General features: G+C 47.2%; 1 protein-coding gene across 1 annotated transcript in view; it reads left to right on the top strand.

Annotated features, from left to right (window-relative positions):
- Positions 1-638: 638 nt before the first annotated feature.
- MMP24 (matrix metallopeptidase 24) overlaps positions 639-19,443 on the top strand; it is a 41,152-nt gene continuing 22,347 nt past the window's right edge. The window contains exons 1-4 of the mRNA XM_027904833.1: positions 639-718; positions 3,143-3,291; positions 9,322-9,438; positions 11,232-11,536. Of these exons, the coding sequence (XP_027760634.1) occupies positions 3,188-3,291; positions 9,322-9,438; positions 11,232-11,536 (526 nt within the window). The 5' untranslated portion in view covers positions 639-718; positions 3,143-3,187. The remainder of the gene's footprint in view (positions 719-3,142; positions 3,292-9,321; positions 9,439-11,231; positions 11,537-19,443) is intronic.

Genomic DNA, 19,443 nt, shown 5'->3' on the forward strand with positions numbered 1-19,443 from the left:
AAGGGCTGGAAATGTCCTGGGAAAACAGGTTTGGAGAGAGAGAGTGGGTGAGATCGAGGCTTAGCCTGATCTGCTGCCCACTGCCTCTGATCCACACGGTTCAGGTGGAAAGACCTTCCAGAGGTTGGAGCCAATAAATTCCTGCATATGTCCCTCCTTCCCCGTGCCCCAGGGCTGAGTGTCCCTCCAGCCGCCCTGCTGCAGGCTCCCAGCAGCTGGCATTCCTTTCTCTCCGCTCACAAAGGTCAAACACCAAAGAAAAGCCTTCCTTAAGAACATTTTAATCTCTTCCCCGTTCTCCCACACGCTGGCCGGGCACGGCGACGCCTCGGGGCAGCCCCGGCCCGGGCGGCGGAGGAAGCGGCGGATCCGACCGCCCGCCTTCTTCCCTTTCCCCTTCCCTTTCCCTTTCCCTTTCCCCTTCTCCTTCCCATTCCCATTCCCCTTCCCCTTCCGGGCAGCCGCGCAGCCGCAGCCGCGGCGCCGGGGGCCGGAGCGCTGCCGAGCCCGGCCGAGCGCCGCCGGGGCCGCCGCGGGTTCCAGCCCCGCCGGGGTGGCTGTGGGGCCCGCCGGGGTGGCTGTGGGGCCCGCCGGGGTGGCTGTGGGGCCCGGCGGGGCCATGGCGCGCAGCCCGCGGCGGGCGCTGGGCGCGGCGGGCTCGCTGCTCCCGCTGCTGTGCGCGCTGCTCCGCGCCGCCGCCGACACCAGCACCGGCCGGGTAGGTGCGGCAGCGGGGCCGGGCCGGGCCGGGCCGGGCGGGGGTGTCCGGGGGGTGCGCAGGGAAGCCGGGCGGGCAGCGGCTCCGTGCCGGGGCGCTGGAGCTCGCCGGGAGCCTTCCAACATCTCCCGCCGGGCCGGGCCGGGCTGGGCTGGGCTGGGCAGGGCTGGGCTGGGCTGGGCTGGGCTGCGCTCGGGGGTGCGGGCGCGGCTCCTTCGGGAAGCGGCCGGACCAGCGGCCGTGCCCCTCCTGGGTGAGCCTGAGCCTCGGGGTCCGCCGGGAGCTCCTCGGGGTGTCCGAGAGGGCACCGTGTGGGGGGTGCCCCGTTCCCCTCCGAGTGCGGCGGGCAGGGAAGGGGGATGTCAGAGCGGAGCCCCCTCGGAGCTGTTTTGGTCGCTGGGCTCTGCCCTCGCTGTCCCAAGGGCAGCTGATTTGGGTCGGACCGAAGTGTTGCAGCGTGTTGTTTGTTGTGTTTGTCAGAGGCCGAGGCAGGGGTAGCAAATGTCCGGTGTAGGAGCAATTTTGCCCCTTGGCTTTGTCTTGAGCCCTCGGTAGTGTCCGTGTTGAATAGCGCTGTTTGTCCATTTACTCGGTGAACTTCGCCATGCCCAGCCCAGGGGCTGTGGCCCCACTTCCCTTCCCCTCCCCTCCTGGGGCACTGCATCCAGCTCTGGAGCCCCCAGCACGAGAAAGGTGGGCACCTGCTGGAGCGAGTCCAGAGGGGACCACGGAGATGCTCCAAGGCTGGAGCCCCTCTGCTCTGGAGACAGACTGGGAGAGCTGGGGGTGATCACTTGGAGAAGAGAAGGCTCCAGGGAGACCTGAGAGCCCCTTCCAGTGCCTAAAGGGGCTCCAGGAGAGCTGGAGAGGGACTTGGGACAAGGGGTGGAGGTACAGGACAAGGGGGAATGGCTTTAAGCTGAAAATAGAGTAGGTTTAGATTGGGTATTAGGAAGAAATTCTTCCCTGTGAGGGTGGGCAGGCCCTGGCACAGGTTGCCCAGAGAAGCTGTGGCTGCCCCATCCCTGGAAGTGTCCAAGGCCAGCTTGGACGGGCCTTGGAGCAACCTGGGCTAGTGAAAGATGTCCCTGCCTATGCCAGGGGGTGGCACTGGATGGGCTTTAAGATCCCTTCCAACCCATTCTATGGTTTTCTCCTGCTTTGGAAGCAAGGCCGTTTTGTTCTCCAACTTTTGCTCTTCCTGACCTGAGCCCCCTCCTACTGCTGTGTTGAGGGAAGACAAACCTCTCCTCTTCCCCCTGTTCTGACTGATCAGGCTGCCAGCGGGAGAGCAGTGCATGCAGGTGATTCATCAGCACTCGTGTGGTGAGGACTGTCCTGTGGGTCAGATGGATTGTCCTCGTGGCTGGAAATAGCTTAGGGGATCTGTGTTGGTCTCATAATAATCCTGGTCTAAGTATTGAATCGAAGGGCTGGGGTATTGGCTGGAAGACAAAAGCACTGGGGGATGTGCTTGAAAAGTTATGGTGAAAAGTTTATGAGAACAAGTTTTTGTTCGAGTTGGATTGGCGTTTGCACTTAGTGGTGAACTAATAGTCCGTTTTCTACTGCTATCCAAGTGAGGGAGAGGAAGAAAGGGGAGGGAAAAAAATCCCAAATTAATGTGTGTTTTTGAAAATACTGTGCTTAGCATTTTGACAAGTTTGACTCGTGGTTTTATCTAAGGCTGCGTTTTAGGGGGGAGGCAGGGAAAAGGGACAAAACTCCTTGAGGAGAGGTGGCTGTTTTCCTGTTCTGACAATTTGCTGGTAACACCTGTTGGTAGAGGAAACATCCATCAAACCAGAGTCTCTGCAATCTTTGTGAGTGTTGGTTGTTTTGTTGTTGGGTTTTCTCTGTGTGGTGTTTTGGTTTGGGGGTTTTTTTTGTTGTTGTTGTTTGTTGGAGGGTTTTTTTTAAGAATAATTCCTGTGCTCATTGCAAGTTGAACTTCTGTTTTCAGGGACTACTCAGGGCTGTTAAGCTGTTTTTTAGGAATTTTTTAAGCTGCTATTTAGGATGGTCCACAAATAGCAGTGGATTGTGGGCAGTGGGATCTTGCTGCTGTGGGGACTGAGAACTCTTATGCTGGCAAGGGGTCAGGGTGCACAGGAAGTCCCTGGAACAAGAACAGACCTTCTTGGGCATTACTGGTGCCTCAAAGTTTGCCCCAGTTACTCAGTAGGGATGATGACCATTTTTAACTGGCAGGTCTGCCTTGCCCTGCCAGGACAGGTGATATTAAACTGGGTCTTCAGCCCTTTGTAGGGATCAGATGATATTACCAAACCTAACCAAAAAAAGAGAAATGGCTGAATTTTTTTTTGGCTAGTTTGTCGCTTTTTTTTCTTTTGAGGAAATGTTCTGAACTGTTAAGTTGAAAACTTACTGTGGCATCTTACCATCTGTTTCTTTCTTTTTCAGGGTTGGCTAAAAACGTATGGCTACTTACTTCCATCTGACAGCCAAATGTCTGCCTTGCAGTCGGGAAAAGCTGTGCAGTCTGCAGTTGCCACTATGCAACAGTTTTATGGAATCCCAGTGACAGGAGTTTTGGACGAGACAACTATTGAGTAAGATTAACATGGGCTGCTTTTGTCTTTCCCTTTCTTAATGCATTGTCCTATTACCTGGGTGGTTGTTCCAGGAGCGAGAAGTCCTCCAAAGGGGTAGATTTGACTGACTGAGCCAGAGAAGTCTTGATTATGAAAAGGTGTCTCTAACAAAAACGTGGGCAATTCGTCTTTTTGCCAGCAGTACTGTTTGTGTGAGGAGAAGCTCTAATTAACGTTGTTCTTTGAACAAAGATTCACTGGTGCACAAGCAAAGTATGAACCCCGAGAGCTTCTCAAAGTAGAGAACATCAAGGGTTTCGTATATTTCCGTCTCTGTCTGGATTTAGGTTAAAATTCTGGCTTCAGAAATGTCTTCTAACGTGTTTCTTAATTAATTGGATTTGTGTATCTCCACAGATGCTATTTATGGAGATCCACAGTCTGAGCTGAAGTGAGCTGTTGTAGTCTGATGGTGGTGGTCAGAGCTACTTGGCTGTCCAGAGCTGCCATTTGTTGGATTCTGGGTGTTCCTTGCTGTGTGTTGACCATGTGGTGGTGGTTTGATAGCTCAGAAGTGTCAGTGTAAATCACCCAGGCTGGAGGGACTGTGTTCCTTAGTCTGCTCTTCGGTGTGTGCTGCAGAGGGTGGTGTGGAAGTGGCTCGTTGTCTGATTGCCTTGTCTGTAGCGCCTGGATCTGTCTGCTGTTGGTCTGGATTAAGGCAGCATCTGTTGACTAAAGCAGATTGCAGAGAAGGTCTTACAGATGCTTTCTGGGGAAAAAAAAATCTAGTGTTGAGCAAAAGGAGAAAGCCCAAACAATGGAACTTGCTTAGGCCTTACCCACTGTCCCCTTGACCTTATTGCATTAGCAGACCCTTTTTTTCAGAGCATACTCTACCTGGCTCTTCATCTCTCCTGTTGGGGCACTGTGCTGGCAAAAGGGACGTGGTAGCACAAAAGAAAGGGGCACAAAGTAACCAAATAGCGTGAAGTACAAAGGGGTTTGGTTGTATGCCTTCCAAGCTGCAAGAAGAGGAGAACCAGAAGAAATGAGTGAATTGGGCAGGAGGAGATCATCCTGGGCTGGGAGTGCCTCTCCAGTGAACGTAACATTCCCTCCTTTAGCTCACAGGAAAAGCCCCTTGTTCTCCATTGAGGGTTAGAGAAAATCCTGTTTGCTTTTCCAATGAGCTGGAAATGAAATGCTTTTTAAAGGTGGGGATTTTCCACCCGAGATCTCTGTGCCATTAGCAAGTTTGTAGGTGAATGCTGAAGCCATCGAGCAAGGCTGTGTGTGTGCAGTTGGTGTGTAGAAGTTTGCAGCTGGGATGGTCATGAGTTGGAAGGGGATGGGGGAAGACGGGGCTGCAGTATTGGGGTGCTAGTTTGGAAAGTTAGGGGAGCTGCTTCTGCCGCCTTGTGGGTGATGGGGGTGCACGTGGAAGTCCCTGCTTTAGTTAATGAAAGTTTTTCTGGAGGAAAGGAAGGTGTTGCCCACATTTTAGAGGTTATATCCGTGGACAGGGGGTTGATTGGTGCATGAACACCCAAAGGCTGATGAGTGAAAAACCTAGATGGTTCCCTCTTCTGAAACTTGAGTCTCCAAAGGCTTGAGACCTCAGCTGCAGCCAAACACTGGTGTGCTTTGCAGGCATGTTGGGTTGCTCTGCCTCCATCTGCCTTGAGTCAGTAGGTCCATCTGTTGTATGGCAGGGTGGAGCGGGAGTACCTGCCTAGAAACTGCGTGAACAGAAAAAGAGGTCCTGATTGATTGCTGTGAGCACTGAGCCTGTTGAACTGGGGGGGGGCATCTGGCTGGGCTGTGTTGGGCTGTCACTTCCTCAGACCTGGTTGTGGAAGCTGAGCAGAAGGAAAAGAGCTGACAAGGCAGCTGCCTCCAGGGCTTGGAATTACTCAGGCGTTTGCTAAGCTGTTATTTCAGTCTTTGTTACAAGTTTTAAGATTGCAGTTGTGAATTTTTCTGTCACTTCCATCAGTGTCATAAGTTCTGTCCCTTTAAAGTGACTTTAAGAATCAGAGTGCAGAGTTATTATTTTCTGTGGTTTCTTTGTTAGGCAACAAATTCTGCATATTCTGTTGACACTTACTACAGAAACCCAAAGTTTTTCATCTCCACATGCCCCCAAATCCTGAGCTGGTTTTTTCCTCCAAGATTGGTGCCCAAGTGTGTGAAAGCCACCTTGCAGGTGCTGCCAGTGGGAGATGGGAAGGAACACCAGCGTTGGTGATGCTTTTTGGCACCCAGAAGGAAGGTTGGGTGGGGGGTCCACTCAGCAGAGGATCTATCTTGAAGGTAGCATGTTGAGGATATGTAGCTTCCTGTAAGGAAAGCAGGAGAGAATACAGAAACCAGCTCTTCAGCAAACATTGTCTGCCTGCAGCTGGGGAGGGGAACTGTAGATTTGCAGAGCAGCTGGGCAAGGATAAAGCCCTGGGAGCACGTGGAGAGAAGGCACAATAGAGTGCCAACCAAAAGTGGTGACTACTGTGTTTGTCATGGTCAGTCCCACGGCTCTGAAGGGAACCAAGGAATAGTGTTACATGTGTTGGGAGTGCCTTGTGCTTTGTCCTGAGCCCGGTGTGTAGGTCCCTCACCTCGAGGTGCACCACAGCTGTTTAAGGATAGCAATTCCATCAGCTCAAGAGCAGGGAATTGAGAGTGACAGCTTCCTCTGTTTAGGAGAGTCTTGTGGATGGCTTGGAGCCTGAACTGGGGCAAGCAGCTGTATCAGGACAAGAACTGGCTGTCAGTGCTTTTGGAAATTGCCTATTTTCTGATGCCAAGCAGCTGGAGGAATGCAGTAGTCTATGCCTAAACAGTGCCAAGTATAAATTTTGATGATCCAGTGTTACTGGTGTTCCCATTTCAAAAAGCAAGGAGGGGGAAGCAGCCATAAGTATCTGAATCTTGCTTCAAGTAATTGCCTTTTGTTGTTGTTTGTGATGCGATGATTTCCCCTGGAACACAGAAAGGGTTATCCAAACTGCTCAGTAGGGAATGACTGTCATAAAGCTCAGCTACAGATGATCAACAGCAGCAAGCTACAGCTTTGTGATTATTTTGCCAGAGGCCTGCCCTGCTGAGAAGAGCAGGGATGGCTGCATTTGTGCCCTGGCCCATGTGATTAGACCAGGGCCCATATGTCTGGGGAGGTAAGCTGAGTCAGGGAACTGATCCAGATAAACATTCTCAGCTTGACATTAGCTCAGGCAGTTGACAGCTTGGGTAGTGCTGAGCTCTGATCAGGTTACCTGGGCTTTGTTACTTGCTTTTCATCAAGGCTGTATCAGCTCTGGAACAAACTGTGGTAGAATATGGGGGTTCAGAGAGGCCTAAGTAGAACGAGGTTGAAAGAGGAGTTGGGCAGTGGGGACATCGGGAGTCTTTGGGCAGCTCTGCTTTGGGAGTGTTGGCTCAAGAGGCCCTCAAAGCCCTGGGTGGTGGTGTTGGATTCCTCTGCAACAGCCCCTGCCCTGTGCCTGTACCTGGAGCTGGCACAGGGGCAGGGAATTTGCTGTTTTGGAAGGAATTAACTTTCTTTCAGGTGTTGGGAAGGGGCAGCTGATGATCCTCCAGGAAGCGTGCTCAGGTGTGAGGCACTGCTGGTGTGTCAGCATAGCCAGCACTGCCCCTGTGAGTTCCCTACACATCCATGTCTGTTTGGTAGCTCTCTTCTGGTAATTTTTTGTCTTCTGGATGATACTAGTGAAGGTAAAACAGAAGGTAATTTTCTGACTGTAATCAGGGCCTGCTGATGCTGATGTTCAGAGTGCTGGCGTTCTCATGAAGCTCAAGAGGTGAAAACTGAGTTCGCACTGTGGCTTGTGTAAGGTTATGCAAAAAATGTGGTGCCATATCATATGACTGGAGTTTAAACAAAAAAAAAGCAGGAAAATTCAGGAAATATCTAGGAGAACACAGGTGACACTAAGCCTGAGATCTCTCCAGCAAAGTGCTGGAAGCAATGCAAAACAACACAAATAAAGGACACTTGGAAAAATACAGCGTGTTGAGGTTGAATTGATATGGCTTTTCTAAAAGCAAATCTTAGATGTACTGCTTTTCTTTGAAGGTGGCAGCAGTTGTGTGGGCAAGACAGCTCTGATTTCCACAGGTTGCTTGGATTTCTGAAAGACGTACATTGCTGATAAATGTAAGGTGATGTAAGTGGGGAAGATCTGTGCCAGCATTATATGCACAGCTTGGGTTCTTGTCAGGTACAGTGCAATATGTATAACAACTCTCATTTGCTCTGTTCTTGGTGGGGAGAAGATGACAGATGACTGCACTGAAATTGAGAACCCCCGGAGTTGTTACATAGAGGAAGTGGAATCGGGAAGGGGCAGCTGTGGGGCTGCCTGGACTGGGCTCTGTGTGTGTGTGCTGTGGAAGAATGTTCTGGCGGGGCTGTACGAGTGTCTGTCTGCTTGGTTTTAATTTAAAGGGTGTCCTGGAAAGAAGTCTGATAAACCTTCTACTGGTGATGGGAGATGCTCCCTTCCCTGAAGGTGTGGGGTTAATATTTTCCGATGGATAAGCTGTGCTTTGTTTGGGCACAAGCATGTGGGCACACATGGATTACTTGCCGTGTGCTGGCTGTAGTTGGTGGAGGAGTGTCTGCATTTGGAGGCCAAAAGTTGTCCCCCAGGTGGCCAGGGATGTGAGAGAAGCCTTACTGAGGAGGAGGGAGAGAATTTGGTGTCCAGGTTGAGAAATGGGCCGGAGTTGGCTGCGGTGCTCTTCTCACGTGTGACGAGGCAGTGGCACGTCCTGCAGTGTGTTCTTAAGGGCTTTGTGTCACAGTGGGCACTTGTCTTTGCCGTCAGAGTAAGTGGATCAAATGCCTGAAGAGTTCCAGTGGCTGAGGGCAGTGCCAGTCTGCTGGGAGGCTGTGGCCATGTGCTTGTATTATTCCTGGGCTCTGCTCTGCTGTGCTGGGCTGTGAAATCCTGAAGAATGTGGCTGGGGACCTTTGGAGACCAGTACCTGTAGTTCCTCTCTTTCTGTCCTTGTCTCCTTTTTCCCCAGCAGCCATATGCAGTGATGGGCAGATCTGTTCCTCTCTGTGCCACTTCTGACTTCTCTGGAGCGTGCCCACACCAGCAAGCGGGTCAGGATTTTGAGGAACAGTCTGTTTCTCCTTTTCTGAGAATCATTTCTGTTGGAAGGAACTTCTTGAGACCACCTACTCCAAACCCTTGCTCATACCGGGACAGCTAGAACAGGTTGCCCAGGACCATGTCCAGTTGGGTTTTGAATATCTCCAAGGATGGAGACTCTGCCACTTCCCTGGGCAACCTGTGACAGTGTTTGACCACCTCCAAGCTGGGGCAAGAAATAAACAAAAGATCTGTGCAGGCTGGAGGTAAAGGAGTTAGAGAGGGAGGCTGGGCTTCTCTGATGGCAGTGCTTGGGACAACATCCTTTGCTCTTCCAGCTCACTTGGCCATAGAGGCAAGAGTTTCCTACATCATGAGTGACATCAGGAGTCAGGGGTCACGGGAAGGACCTCGTGGAATTTGGTGTGTGTGACCCAGAGACTGGAGTGATCTGTTCTGGTTGTTAAAACCTCAGTCACTGTCTGTGAGGGTTGTGTTTGCACTTGTTCAGTTTTATCTAGTGAGTTAGGGACTGGATTTATTTTCCTTGGCATGGGAGCACTTCAGCAAATGGAGAGTGGATCAAGTAGGTGATGGGTGAGTTCGATCCCAGTGCACACACACCTGTGATTTTGTCTCTTGTGGCATTATCATCATTAAGCTCTTGTCAAGCATAGAGGTTACATGATCTGGTATCTGTGATTCCAAAAGGAAAAATGAAGTCTTTTTGCTCTGCTGAGGTGTGGATTGCCAGCAGAGATGGGGTGCACAGCTCTGTGCAAAGAGGGTAAACCCGAGAGAGGGAGGACTGAACCCTTCTTGGGGTCTGCGCTGGCCAACCCTCAGAGGTCTTCCAGTCACCCCCTGAGTTCTTTGGAATCTCTTTTTTGGATTCTTTATTAGCTTGCCTTTTTTCCCCTTCCAGGTGGATGAAGAAGCCTCGATGTGGAGTTCCAGACCATCCCCACCTACGCCGCAGCCGGAGGAAAAAGCGCTATGCGCTCACCGGCCAGAAGTGGAGGCAGAAGCATATAACCTACAGGTACAGCCCCCTCCCTGCCCCTTGTCTTATGGGGAAAAATGGTCTGGACTTGTTTGGGATGCAAATTTTGTAAATACTTTTAAATTAAAACAGGATCCTGCCTGTGATGCCTGGTTAAGGCTTTCATTCTCAGAACGTGGTGCAGGGGAATACTGTCAGGGCACTGGAGTAACTGAAGAGTCTCTTATCAATTAGAAAATAACTAATCAGTGAAGGCACTTAAATCCCAGCCACCAATTGTGTGATTTTAGCAGGAAAATCTTAGTCAACCTCTTTCTGTTCCATTTGAAATCCAAGGCTCTAGCCTTTAGATCATGTGTGATCTCTAACAAACCATTAAAGCAGAAAGAACATCATTGTCTGAAGTCGAGGTGCTTCCTTCTCTGCTGATTTGCAACTTTTTACTGAATATGTATTTTTGCAGAGGTTTTACTTCTGCTGCTGAAATAGAGCTCTTGCTTTTGTCCAGGCTTAGGCCTGCTGAGGAGATACGCTGGGGTGAGCTGCAGGTGTCAAATGAGGGCTCTGTGGGGATAGCTGTTTCCCAGAGAAGTGCTCTGAGTCAGCCAGGCTGGGAGCTTTTGAAAGGCAATCATTGCTGAATGATGCAAATGGAAGTTTCTGACAATAAGAATGTCACTTCAAGTCAAAATTAACCCCCTCCCCCCATTCTAGTTGAAATTACAGCCATTTAAATGTTTTGGACGGGGAAAGGAGTTTGCAAAGGAGTGAAAGTTAGGAAGGTAATCATTAAGGAGAGGATGTGATGATCCTTGTGGGTCCCTTCCAGCTCAGAATATCCTGTGATATAGGTGAGCAAGACTAAGACAGAAAGAAAGTCTGTGATGGAGAGGTAGAAATGTGAGTGACCAGCATGGGGAAGGTGCCAGAATGAGTAGGAAGAGATATGATGGTGTAAAGGGAAGGAATTAGGGACTGGTGCTCTCTGGTGCTTCTGCCAAGAATTCTGAGAAAGGAGGAGGAGGAGGAGGATTCTTCAAGTAACAGTGAGGAACTGCAGAGACCAGGAGGAGGGACTGGTTCTGGGGACTACTTCAAAGCTTCCACCAATAATCACTAATTTAACTCAAATTGTAAAGGGACACCCAGCTCAATCAAAGACTGAAAATTGCTTCCATGACACAGATATTTCATATTCCCCAAGCCAAGTTTAATAGATCATGAGTCTGTTACATGCACACACACAAAACCCCCCATGAACAGCGGTTTTTGAACTAAAGTTTATAATTATGGGAAATTTATATGCACTTAAATGCCCCTTACCCTCCCCGAACTCTGTATCACCACCTGTCATGGACTGAGCTGCACAAATCTGGCAGGTCCATCACTCCTGTGAGCTCTAAAATATTTTGAGTAGTCCTGAGAACGAAGCAGCTCATGTAAGCATAATTTAAAGGTTTGTTTCTCAGAAAGAATTTTAGTGGTCACTTTTTTTCGTGTACTGGATTCCATTCTAGCATGATAATTTCAGACAAAATCTGAAGTAATTTGCATTTTTAAACTAGGTTGCTCAGCTGCCTACACCCAGATTGGAAAGGTTGTCAGGTTTTTAGGAAGTAATACAAAATCAACCAAGGCATTAGGAAGATTTTTATGAATAAGTGTAGGCTTCAAATTGGGACCCTGGTTTTGTTGGTAACTTTCTTTGTAACAGCAAAACTTTGCATGCACAAACTACTGCCTGGAAAAAATAAAGACCCTTTGGAAAGGGAGACCTGTATACTGATAATAAGTCTCCGAATTTAAGTGTCCCTTTTTTTTTAATTTCCCAGTGTGCACAACTACACCCCCAAGGTTGGCGAGATCGACACACGGAGAGCCATCAGACAGGCCTTTGATGTTTGGCAGAGAGTGACACCACTTACCTTTGAAGAGGTTCCTTACCATGAAATTAAAAATGACAGAAAGGAGGCAGATATTATGATATTTTTTGCTTCTGGTTTCCATGGCGACAGTTCTCCGTTTGATGGAGAAGGTGGATTCCTGGCTCACGCTTACTTTCCTGGCCCAGGGATTGGAGGAGACACTCACTTCGACTCAGATGAGCCGTGGACCCTGGGAAATTCTAATCACGATGGTAAGAGTGCAGGTCATCTTTCACAGCAAGGATGGGTTGGATGCAGACACACTGACGAGCTTTCAACTAGAAAGTATCTGCTTAGCGGAGCTTTTGCCTCCCGTGCAATGGTTCAGGTGTTTTCTAAAACATGTTTTCTGTCTTAAATGGGAAAATAATGTTGTTGCTTTGTTTGTGACTGTGATGGGTCTGAATTTGAGGAGTTTGAGGATTTGGGCCTTAGTTGCTACAAAAACAACTCTGAGAGGGAGAAGGTGAACAAAAGAGTGTTGAAATGGTATCTCATGGAATACTTACCAAGGGCAATTAGAGTTAGTTGTAATGGTGGATAGAAAATTGAGAGTGAAGACATTTGAATGTCAAGTTGTTTTGATCCATACTTGTTTTCTCCGTCTGGGATTCCTTCTCCTGTCAGAGGTTGGGGCTGGCTGATTAGGTAAGGAAGACTGATGATTGGGGCAACAGTTTTTATCTCATTAAGCATGAAGAGTTCCTGCTTCTTGCTAACATTATCTTGCTCTCTAACGGCAATGAGCACTTTCTGTTCTATTTTCAAACCTTTGACTGAGGATAGTGATGACTTGTAGAGAGTTTAAGTTTGAAACCAGAATTTCACAGTGGCCTCAGAAAATTTCTCTCCAGTTTCCACAGTCATAGCTGTTTGGAGAGAACAACGTGTCTTTCAGCCTTTAGGGATTCATGTTTAAGGATGTGGTAAGGACTAGAAGTTTACTTGGACTGTAAATATGAGTTGATTTTTAAACTGTACAAAAACGTAGCAGTGTTGTTGTGCCCCTGATGTCTGAGGACATGTGCAGAGGTGATGTCTTGCATTAGGCCGAACAGGGCAGTTTGAAAAGCTTTCAGGCACACAGGAAACCTTCAGGCCTGCCCTAAAAGTGGCAGCTTGCTTTTAAGAATGGATTGCAAATGGAGAAAATCCCTCAGCTCGTCTTTGACAGGAAGTGGAGCTGTCAGGTTCAGTGTGGGAATGCTAATTGGGAGGAAAGCAGAAATTAAGGAGAAGTAACGTCTCCTGGCATGTTTAAATGACTAGATGAGATGTAGGCTGAGAAAGAGAGAGTTATAGCCTGTGGGATGTGGAGGGGGGAGAATGTGGAGAGCGTGGGAGGTTATAGTGTGACAGAGCAGCAGCCTCGCTGTCCTGAAACGTTAGGAATTTTTATTCCTAGGTTTGGGGCTGGAGGGAAGTTCGTAGGTGACCCTCCAGGATCAGGAGCAACAGAGACCTTGTGAGAGCTGCTTTTGCAGCAGCAAGGTGTGTTTGTGCCGTGTCAGTGGCGTGTGCCTGTTCAGTCTGTGGTTATTTGAGGTCAGCTATGGGGTGTGGGGGTGAGGCTCTTGCACTGGATGTGACTTCCCAGGTAAGCCCAAGTACGAGACCTGGGAGTGCTGGTGTCTGGGAGAGAAGGTCCTTACAGAAGGGGGGAAGGGAAGGCTTTGACAAGGTGTGGTTGTTTTTTCTATTCTCATTGGCTGCACAAAAGGCTTCCTTCTGGGAGAAACTTAGCAAGGTTGAGAGGCAGCTTAAAGACTGGGAGGGATGTTCCTGGGGAAGTTTTTAACAGCTGGGTAGGATGTGCTAACATCACTAGGTTACATGATCACTTCTTTGAGGATTTTTTTTTTGAGTGTAGTTTTTAGCAGGGTGTTTGAGAGCAATGCATACGAGAGTCTGTCTTTTTATGAAAGCCATTTCTTTTGCTATTCTTATCCACTCAGCTCTTTCAAAAACACCATTTATTTCTCTGCCGTGCTGAGTGACTGTCATGAGTGGTGTCCTCAAAATGCATGAATTGGTGTTTGAGGGGGCTGGTGTGCACTCTTTGAGTGTGAGATTTCCATTCCAGAGGATGCCATTTGTGTATTTGTTTCCAGATAACTGTGCTGTGTAGACTGGGCTGCAGGGACTCTTCTGGAAAGTCACCAGTGAGGATTTTGAGAGTGGTGGGGTGTCATATTTGTCCCCTCCACCTGGGGGAAGTGCTGATTGCAAGAAGGGCAATTTGATGTGTTGAGGAGGACAGGGGCAAGGCTGTAGTTGGAGCATTATAGATGTGCTGTGTGAGGAATTGGTGAGGAAATCGCCTGCATTCTTAGCCTTAGTGTGCAAATGTGAAACTGTCCTGTCTCCTCACTGGGTGATCCAGGCCTCTGGAGGGAGGAGTTTCCTTCTGCTTCACTATCCCTTGTCACTGGAGCTGTAGGTAGCTTCAGTTTCCCACCTCTGATGTTTTTATTTGAATAGCAGGGCTTAAAATGTTTCCTCTTGGTCAGAGGTTTCCTGCTCAGTTCGCTGCTTCTTTTCATTGAAAATAAGGTATTAGTGGGGACAATATTATCTGTTTAATAGAAAGTATTTCTTCAAACATGGCTTTACTTGTCCTTATGATATGTATTTTGGGGCAGTGGGGTTGATCAGTCTGGAACTGAAGAAGTCTCGGTGAAAGAATGAAAAACCCCTACCAGTAGATGACTGGTGGATCTCATTTATTCACTTGCTAAAGAGGAACTGTTTTGACCATCCAGTAACTGCTCAATGGTTATAGAAATCTTAAAGTAAGACTGAAGTAACAAGAGTATCTTTATACCAACCCACAAAATATCACTGTGTAAAAGCTTCTGTTCCTGGCAAGAGTGTGTATTAGATGAGGGGATAATTTCAGCAACCTGCCTTGGAGGTCTCTTGGCCTCACAATTGTGAGGGTAAATCTCCTGTTAGCAGAGCAGGATGCTGAAAGTGGTGCTCTAGGTCCTCCCAATATTTAGCTGATCTCTTTATCCATATAGTTTTGTTACAAACCACTTTAAACAGAAGCTTTGCCTTTGTTGGTCTGCGTTTGTTACAGTGTGTTGTGGCACCTGCAGTGTTTGTCCAGTCGTGCTTGGATGAAGCTGTCACTCCACGGAAGAGCTGCTTTGGAGTCTTCACTGACAGCGCAAATTAGATAGATAGAAGTGAAACATTTCACATGAAATCTCATCCAGTCAGGAAAAACAAGAATGGTTTGAACTATTTGCTTTCTGTGCAAGCAAATCAGAGGATTTGTATGTGGAGAACGTGGTATATCCTGTTGATGAAAGCTTCTGTCTTGTGAAGATGCCTCCTGGTAATCCACTGGGGTTCACTGGCAGTTTTATCAACCCACCTAGTGGATCATTAGTTGGGATTTATATACTGATTATCATTTTGCGTGGTCATTATTATACTGATTTTGCCCTTGTGGACAGCATGGCCATTACCATGTCCCTTGGAATTATGATTGTAATTATGTTAGCTCTGATGCTGTTGGTTGTCTTTTGGAGCCCATGGTAACAAGGGCACGTGCAGCGACACTGGTATGATCTTAATTTAGATAATCTTGTGATGAGGATGGGCAAAACCAGGGGGGGAGTTGAACTCCTGGACCAGCCCTTATTGACTGGGCTCATGGGATACAGAATTCCTTTGTTTTCAGGTGGTAATGTCGATGGGAGCAGCTGGAAGCAGGAAGCAGAAAATGGGAATTTGAAGGGATAAAGGCAAATTAGAGAAGTGATATGGCAAACAAGATGCAACTGAAAAAGAGGAGAAGGGTGGTTTTACCTTTAGAGGTAAATCATCTACACAGCCACACAGTGGATCACACGGGGGATCTCTCTCCCCTGGCACCTCAGTGTCTTATCTAACCTGGCTAAAGCATGGAAGTGATGCATGAAATCCATTAACTGGCCAAATCAAGTATTTCCTAGCCTTTGTATGAAAATAATAGTTAAATATCTATGTATCTCCAGAAACAAGCTGAAAAGGAATCCAGAGTGACAGAAAGTTTAACTATCCACATTATACATGGCAGCTCTTACACTCCTTTGGCAACTTGAACATTAGTTTAATCCAGGTTAATTACAGGAAGTAAGGTTTAATCTCCAGTTTAATATTATAAATAGTATCAATAATAATCCCGGGCAAATCTTCTTCATGGTATTTTAAAAGCAAAAAACCATTGCTGTTACACATGTGGTCTACACCATACCACTAAATCTGTGGTGTTTGCAACCCCCTACAGGTATATTAAAGAAATCTTTTAATACTAAAGCAAGTTAAGAACTGAGATATCCATACCCTGCCAGGGATCACCAGAGTTTATTTCTTTCAGCATGCCCAGAGTCCCTGAGACCCTCTCTGTGATCTGCTTGTGTGGCATTGTAGGTGGGAGTGTGCCCAAGGGCAGCTTCTTCAGGGAATGACCCCAGCTGACAAGTTATTTCTGTGGCAACTGTTGTGCAACTCAGCTTCACATCGTGTGATCATTTTGCAGATCACAGGGCTCACCTTTCAGTACCTCTCTGCCACTGCACAGCTCCACACCTGTTCCAGGTTCTCTCCGAGTGTAAGATGACCACTGGGGCGACATTTTAGATGTTTGCGAGAAGTGCTGAGCTCTGCTTGCAGCAAGGAAACGAATCTTACAATCGTAAAACAAATGTGTCCCCCATAGATCCCAGTGGGTTCCTGCAGAGGCTTCTTTGGAAAGCTTCCTGTTCAGGATTTCTGAAGGGAAACCAGCCAGGAAATGTGCCCTGTGTACGAGGCGCTGCCTGCGCCGGTGCGGGAGATGAGACCTCCTGGGTCACGGTCAGTGCTGAATCACTGCTGAACTTCTGGAGGGAAAGGGCCTGAACCACCTTCTGGATAGATTCTGTCAGCCACTGAGGGGAGGAACTGGAAGCTTTTTCTCTGTGATTCCATCACTAGCATTGTTTCAGTGGACATCTACCTGAGCAACAGAGCGAGCCCTCCCGAATCCACCATCTGGCCATGGCATATGTTCAGGAACCTGAGCAGGGTTTTCAGAACAGCCAAATACTGCCTGAGCTTACTGATGGGAATGCTCAGCAAGGATCTCAATGAGAAAATTTTCATTAGGGTAGCTAATTTTGGAGCTCACTGACAGCCTGTCAAGGGGGGCATGTATAGCTTAGAGCTGACGTTTAATCTGATGGTCAGTGTTCAAAGCAGTGTCTTCACTGGAGATCTATCTACTGTTTTCTGCCCTGGCACTATTAATATCACAAACCTTTTTGATTCTTGGGACATTTGTATCCCTGTTCCTAGAGGTGGGATCCTCTCTCTCACCTCTGCATTCACAGAGGAGTTCAGTTGCACAAGCTCAGGCATTTAGCCAAGCTTTGGGAGAGCCGCTCTCCTGTCACGGCTTGGGCTGTTCTTGTTACAAATCAGATGCACCAGATTAATTGGAGCTTGAACCTGGATGTCCTGGTACTCTTTTTGTTCTTGCCACGAGTACAAAGTTCTTAAAATTGCCCAGGCACCTGCAGATTTTCTGCCACAGCAGCTCCTGTGCTTGTGGCATGTCCCATTAGATCTCTGACCTGGGCCTTTGTCCACTTGCTCTTGGGTGCCTTAGGGAGGATGTCCTGTGCTTCTGACACTTGTTGCCTTTACTGTCACTTCCGAGTGTGTGCCTCTCCTCACCCATCTTGAATACCCCAGAAGACATTAGAGATACAACACGGAAGGTTTCTTCTGTACCAGTGCAGTTACTGAGCAACACCATTATATTTTATGGATTTATCTAGCTAGAAGAGGCTGTTCTACTACAGACTGTCCCAGGGAATAGGTGTATGGCTTTCCCTGTTCAGATTCCTGGATCATGGGGGGATGAAGCAGAGAGTTAAACTTGGTGGCTTCCAGCCATGCCTTTCAATCTACGGTTTTCCCTAATTCTTTAGCATTGCCAGGCAGACAGAATTTTCCATCCTAGAACTTAGGACCAAATTGCAATTACTTCTCGTGGCAGCTCTGAGGTATTCAGCTCATAAAATTCTCTTTTTCTATCACCAAGTTCCCTTCTAAAACCAGGAATCTTTTAATATTGGGATCCTTTATGAGGGAGGACTGGTAATGCTCATAGGTGCATAAAAAGATAGCTGGCAATATTTTTTGCCAGGTGTTTGATTCTTTTGAAGAACCCCCTCTGCTTGTTCCTTTTTTTTTTTTTTAAAGTCCTAAATATACAAGGTTTCCTGTGAGCACTCACTAGATGAGTCCTATAAACATGGAACATATGTTAGATATCTAACAGATTCTCTAGTATTAAGAGGGATGTGTAAGTAAGTTGTTTTTGTTTGTTGGGATTTTTTTTTAACCTGGTCAAATAGTCCTTTATTATCAAAGAATTCCAGTTGTTTCCAGGTGTTACTTTGGAAACGTTGCTAGCTGAACATTCTTTCTGCTGTTTGATTTGTTTAATTACAGTTGTATTGTTTTACTTGGAGGGAGGGAGCTAAGAGGAATGCAAAGTATCCAGCTGTTGCTTTCTTTTTTTCATTGAGATTAGTGTTGGTATCCACTTTTCCTGGTTGATTCTCCATTATCTGCTTGCACTCCCTTTACCTGACCTGTCCAGGTGCAGTGCCTGCTTGCTGGGATGAAGTGCAACTTCCCTTAACCCCTGTACCTTCACCCAGCATGTTGCCAGAACTTGGTAACCTTTTCTCCTGGATTAATTCCTGTTTCCTCTGCTTTTTGCCTCGCTCTCTGCCTCATTTCTTTCTCATTTAACCACTTTTTCTCATATTCATTTTCTGTGGAAATACTGAGGCCAGCAAAGACAACCTTTAAAATAATACCAATATCAATATTATCAATGTAATGGGTAACTCACAAACCATATAATCTTTGTGCTGTTTGGCTGTTAAATACATTTTTAATTTTCTTTCTCTGATTTCTCAGGTACAGAACATCTCCACCTCTAAAGAGTTTTGTTCTAACAAATGGCATTTTGAATCCATCATTGTTTTTCAGGCTTCTGACGCTGTTGTTGAAAACGAGCATCAGCATTTCTCAGAGTGAAAACCAGAACTGCCTCGAAGTTACTCGCGTGTCCTTTAAAATGCAGAAGACGTGTTATCTGAAAGACTTAATCACTGAGATGTTGGAAGTCAAGTGGGGCATAAATTGTATTAACATTTCAGTTTATTCTCCCAGGCCTTTTTATAATACACCACCATGTCATGCTGTCGCTCAGTACTCTGTTCAGTGAGACCAGCTCAGGGTTCAGTCTCCAGGTCACACCTGCTTATCACTGGTTCCATCCTGTGGCTGCTTGGAGAGACTTGATCCCATGAGCCAGAGTTCTCTCAAACCATTTGCTGAGCCCAGTTTGAGCAAACACACAGACACATGGTTTCAAGAGAGGCAGCCACAGCAAAAAGAAAGCAAATCAGGCAGCTTAAATCAGCAAGTTTGAGATTATAGCCCTGTCACGTCAATCCAAACGTGAGGAGAGGAAGCCCATCAGCACATGGCGAAGATTTCTGACCTCAGGTTCCTCCTCTTCACCCCTGGACAGCATCTCTGTAAGTAGACCTTTCTTTTGGTGTGTTTGCTGTCATTTTATAAACATAGAAATGGCTTTACAGTCGTGCTGTGCTGGTGCAGGCTGGATCTTACAGCTGGGCAGTGTTACAGTGCTAGTTATTGATTACAGCTGAAGAGAGTCATCTGCAAATTCCACTTTCAAAGCAATGTACTTGTAAATACACCTGATAATCACAATCTTTTATAAAGAAAAATATAACCCATTTCATGTCAGTAGTTGTTCAATACACAATATTCATGTAGGTATTTGGAATCCTATTGATTTGTGTACAATCAAAGTAAAGTACTTCACTTCTTTCCACACAGAACGAGATACTCTGGGATTCATAGGAAGGAGTCAGAAAGGATCAAAATGATGTGTCATTCCCTTAAAAAGGAAGAAAAAAACCCAACAACTAACTGTGAAGAAAACAGGTCACGAGAATCAAGGTGAGCCAAAAAGTCTCTTTTTGCCACTTTTCCTTATAAAGCAGAAACACATGACGTGAAACGAGCCAAAATG

This window comes from Empidonax traillii, unplaced genomic scaffold, assembly GCF_003031625.1.
Source record: "Empidonax traillii isolate 1590-97213 ecotype Southwest subspecies unplaced genomic scaffold, ASM303162v1 scaffold1097:size207311, whole genome shotgun sequence".
Classification (NCBI taxonomy): domain Eukaryota; kingdom Metazoa; phylum Chordata; class Aves; order Passeriformes; family Tyrannidae; genus Empidonax; species Empidonax traillii.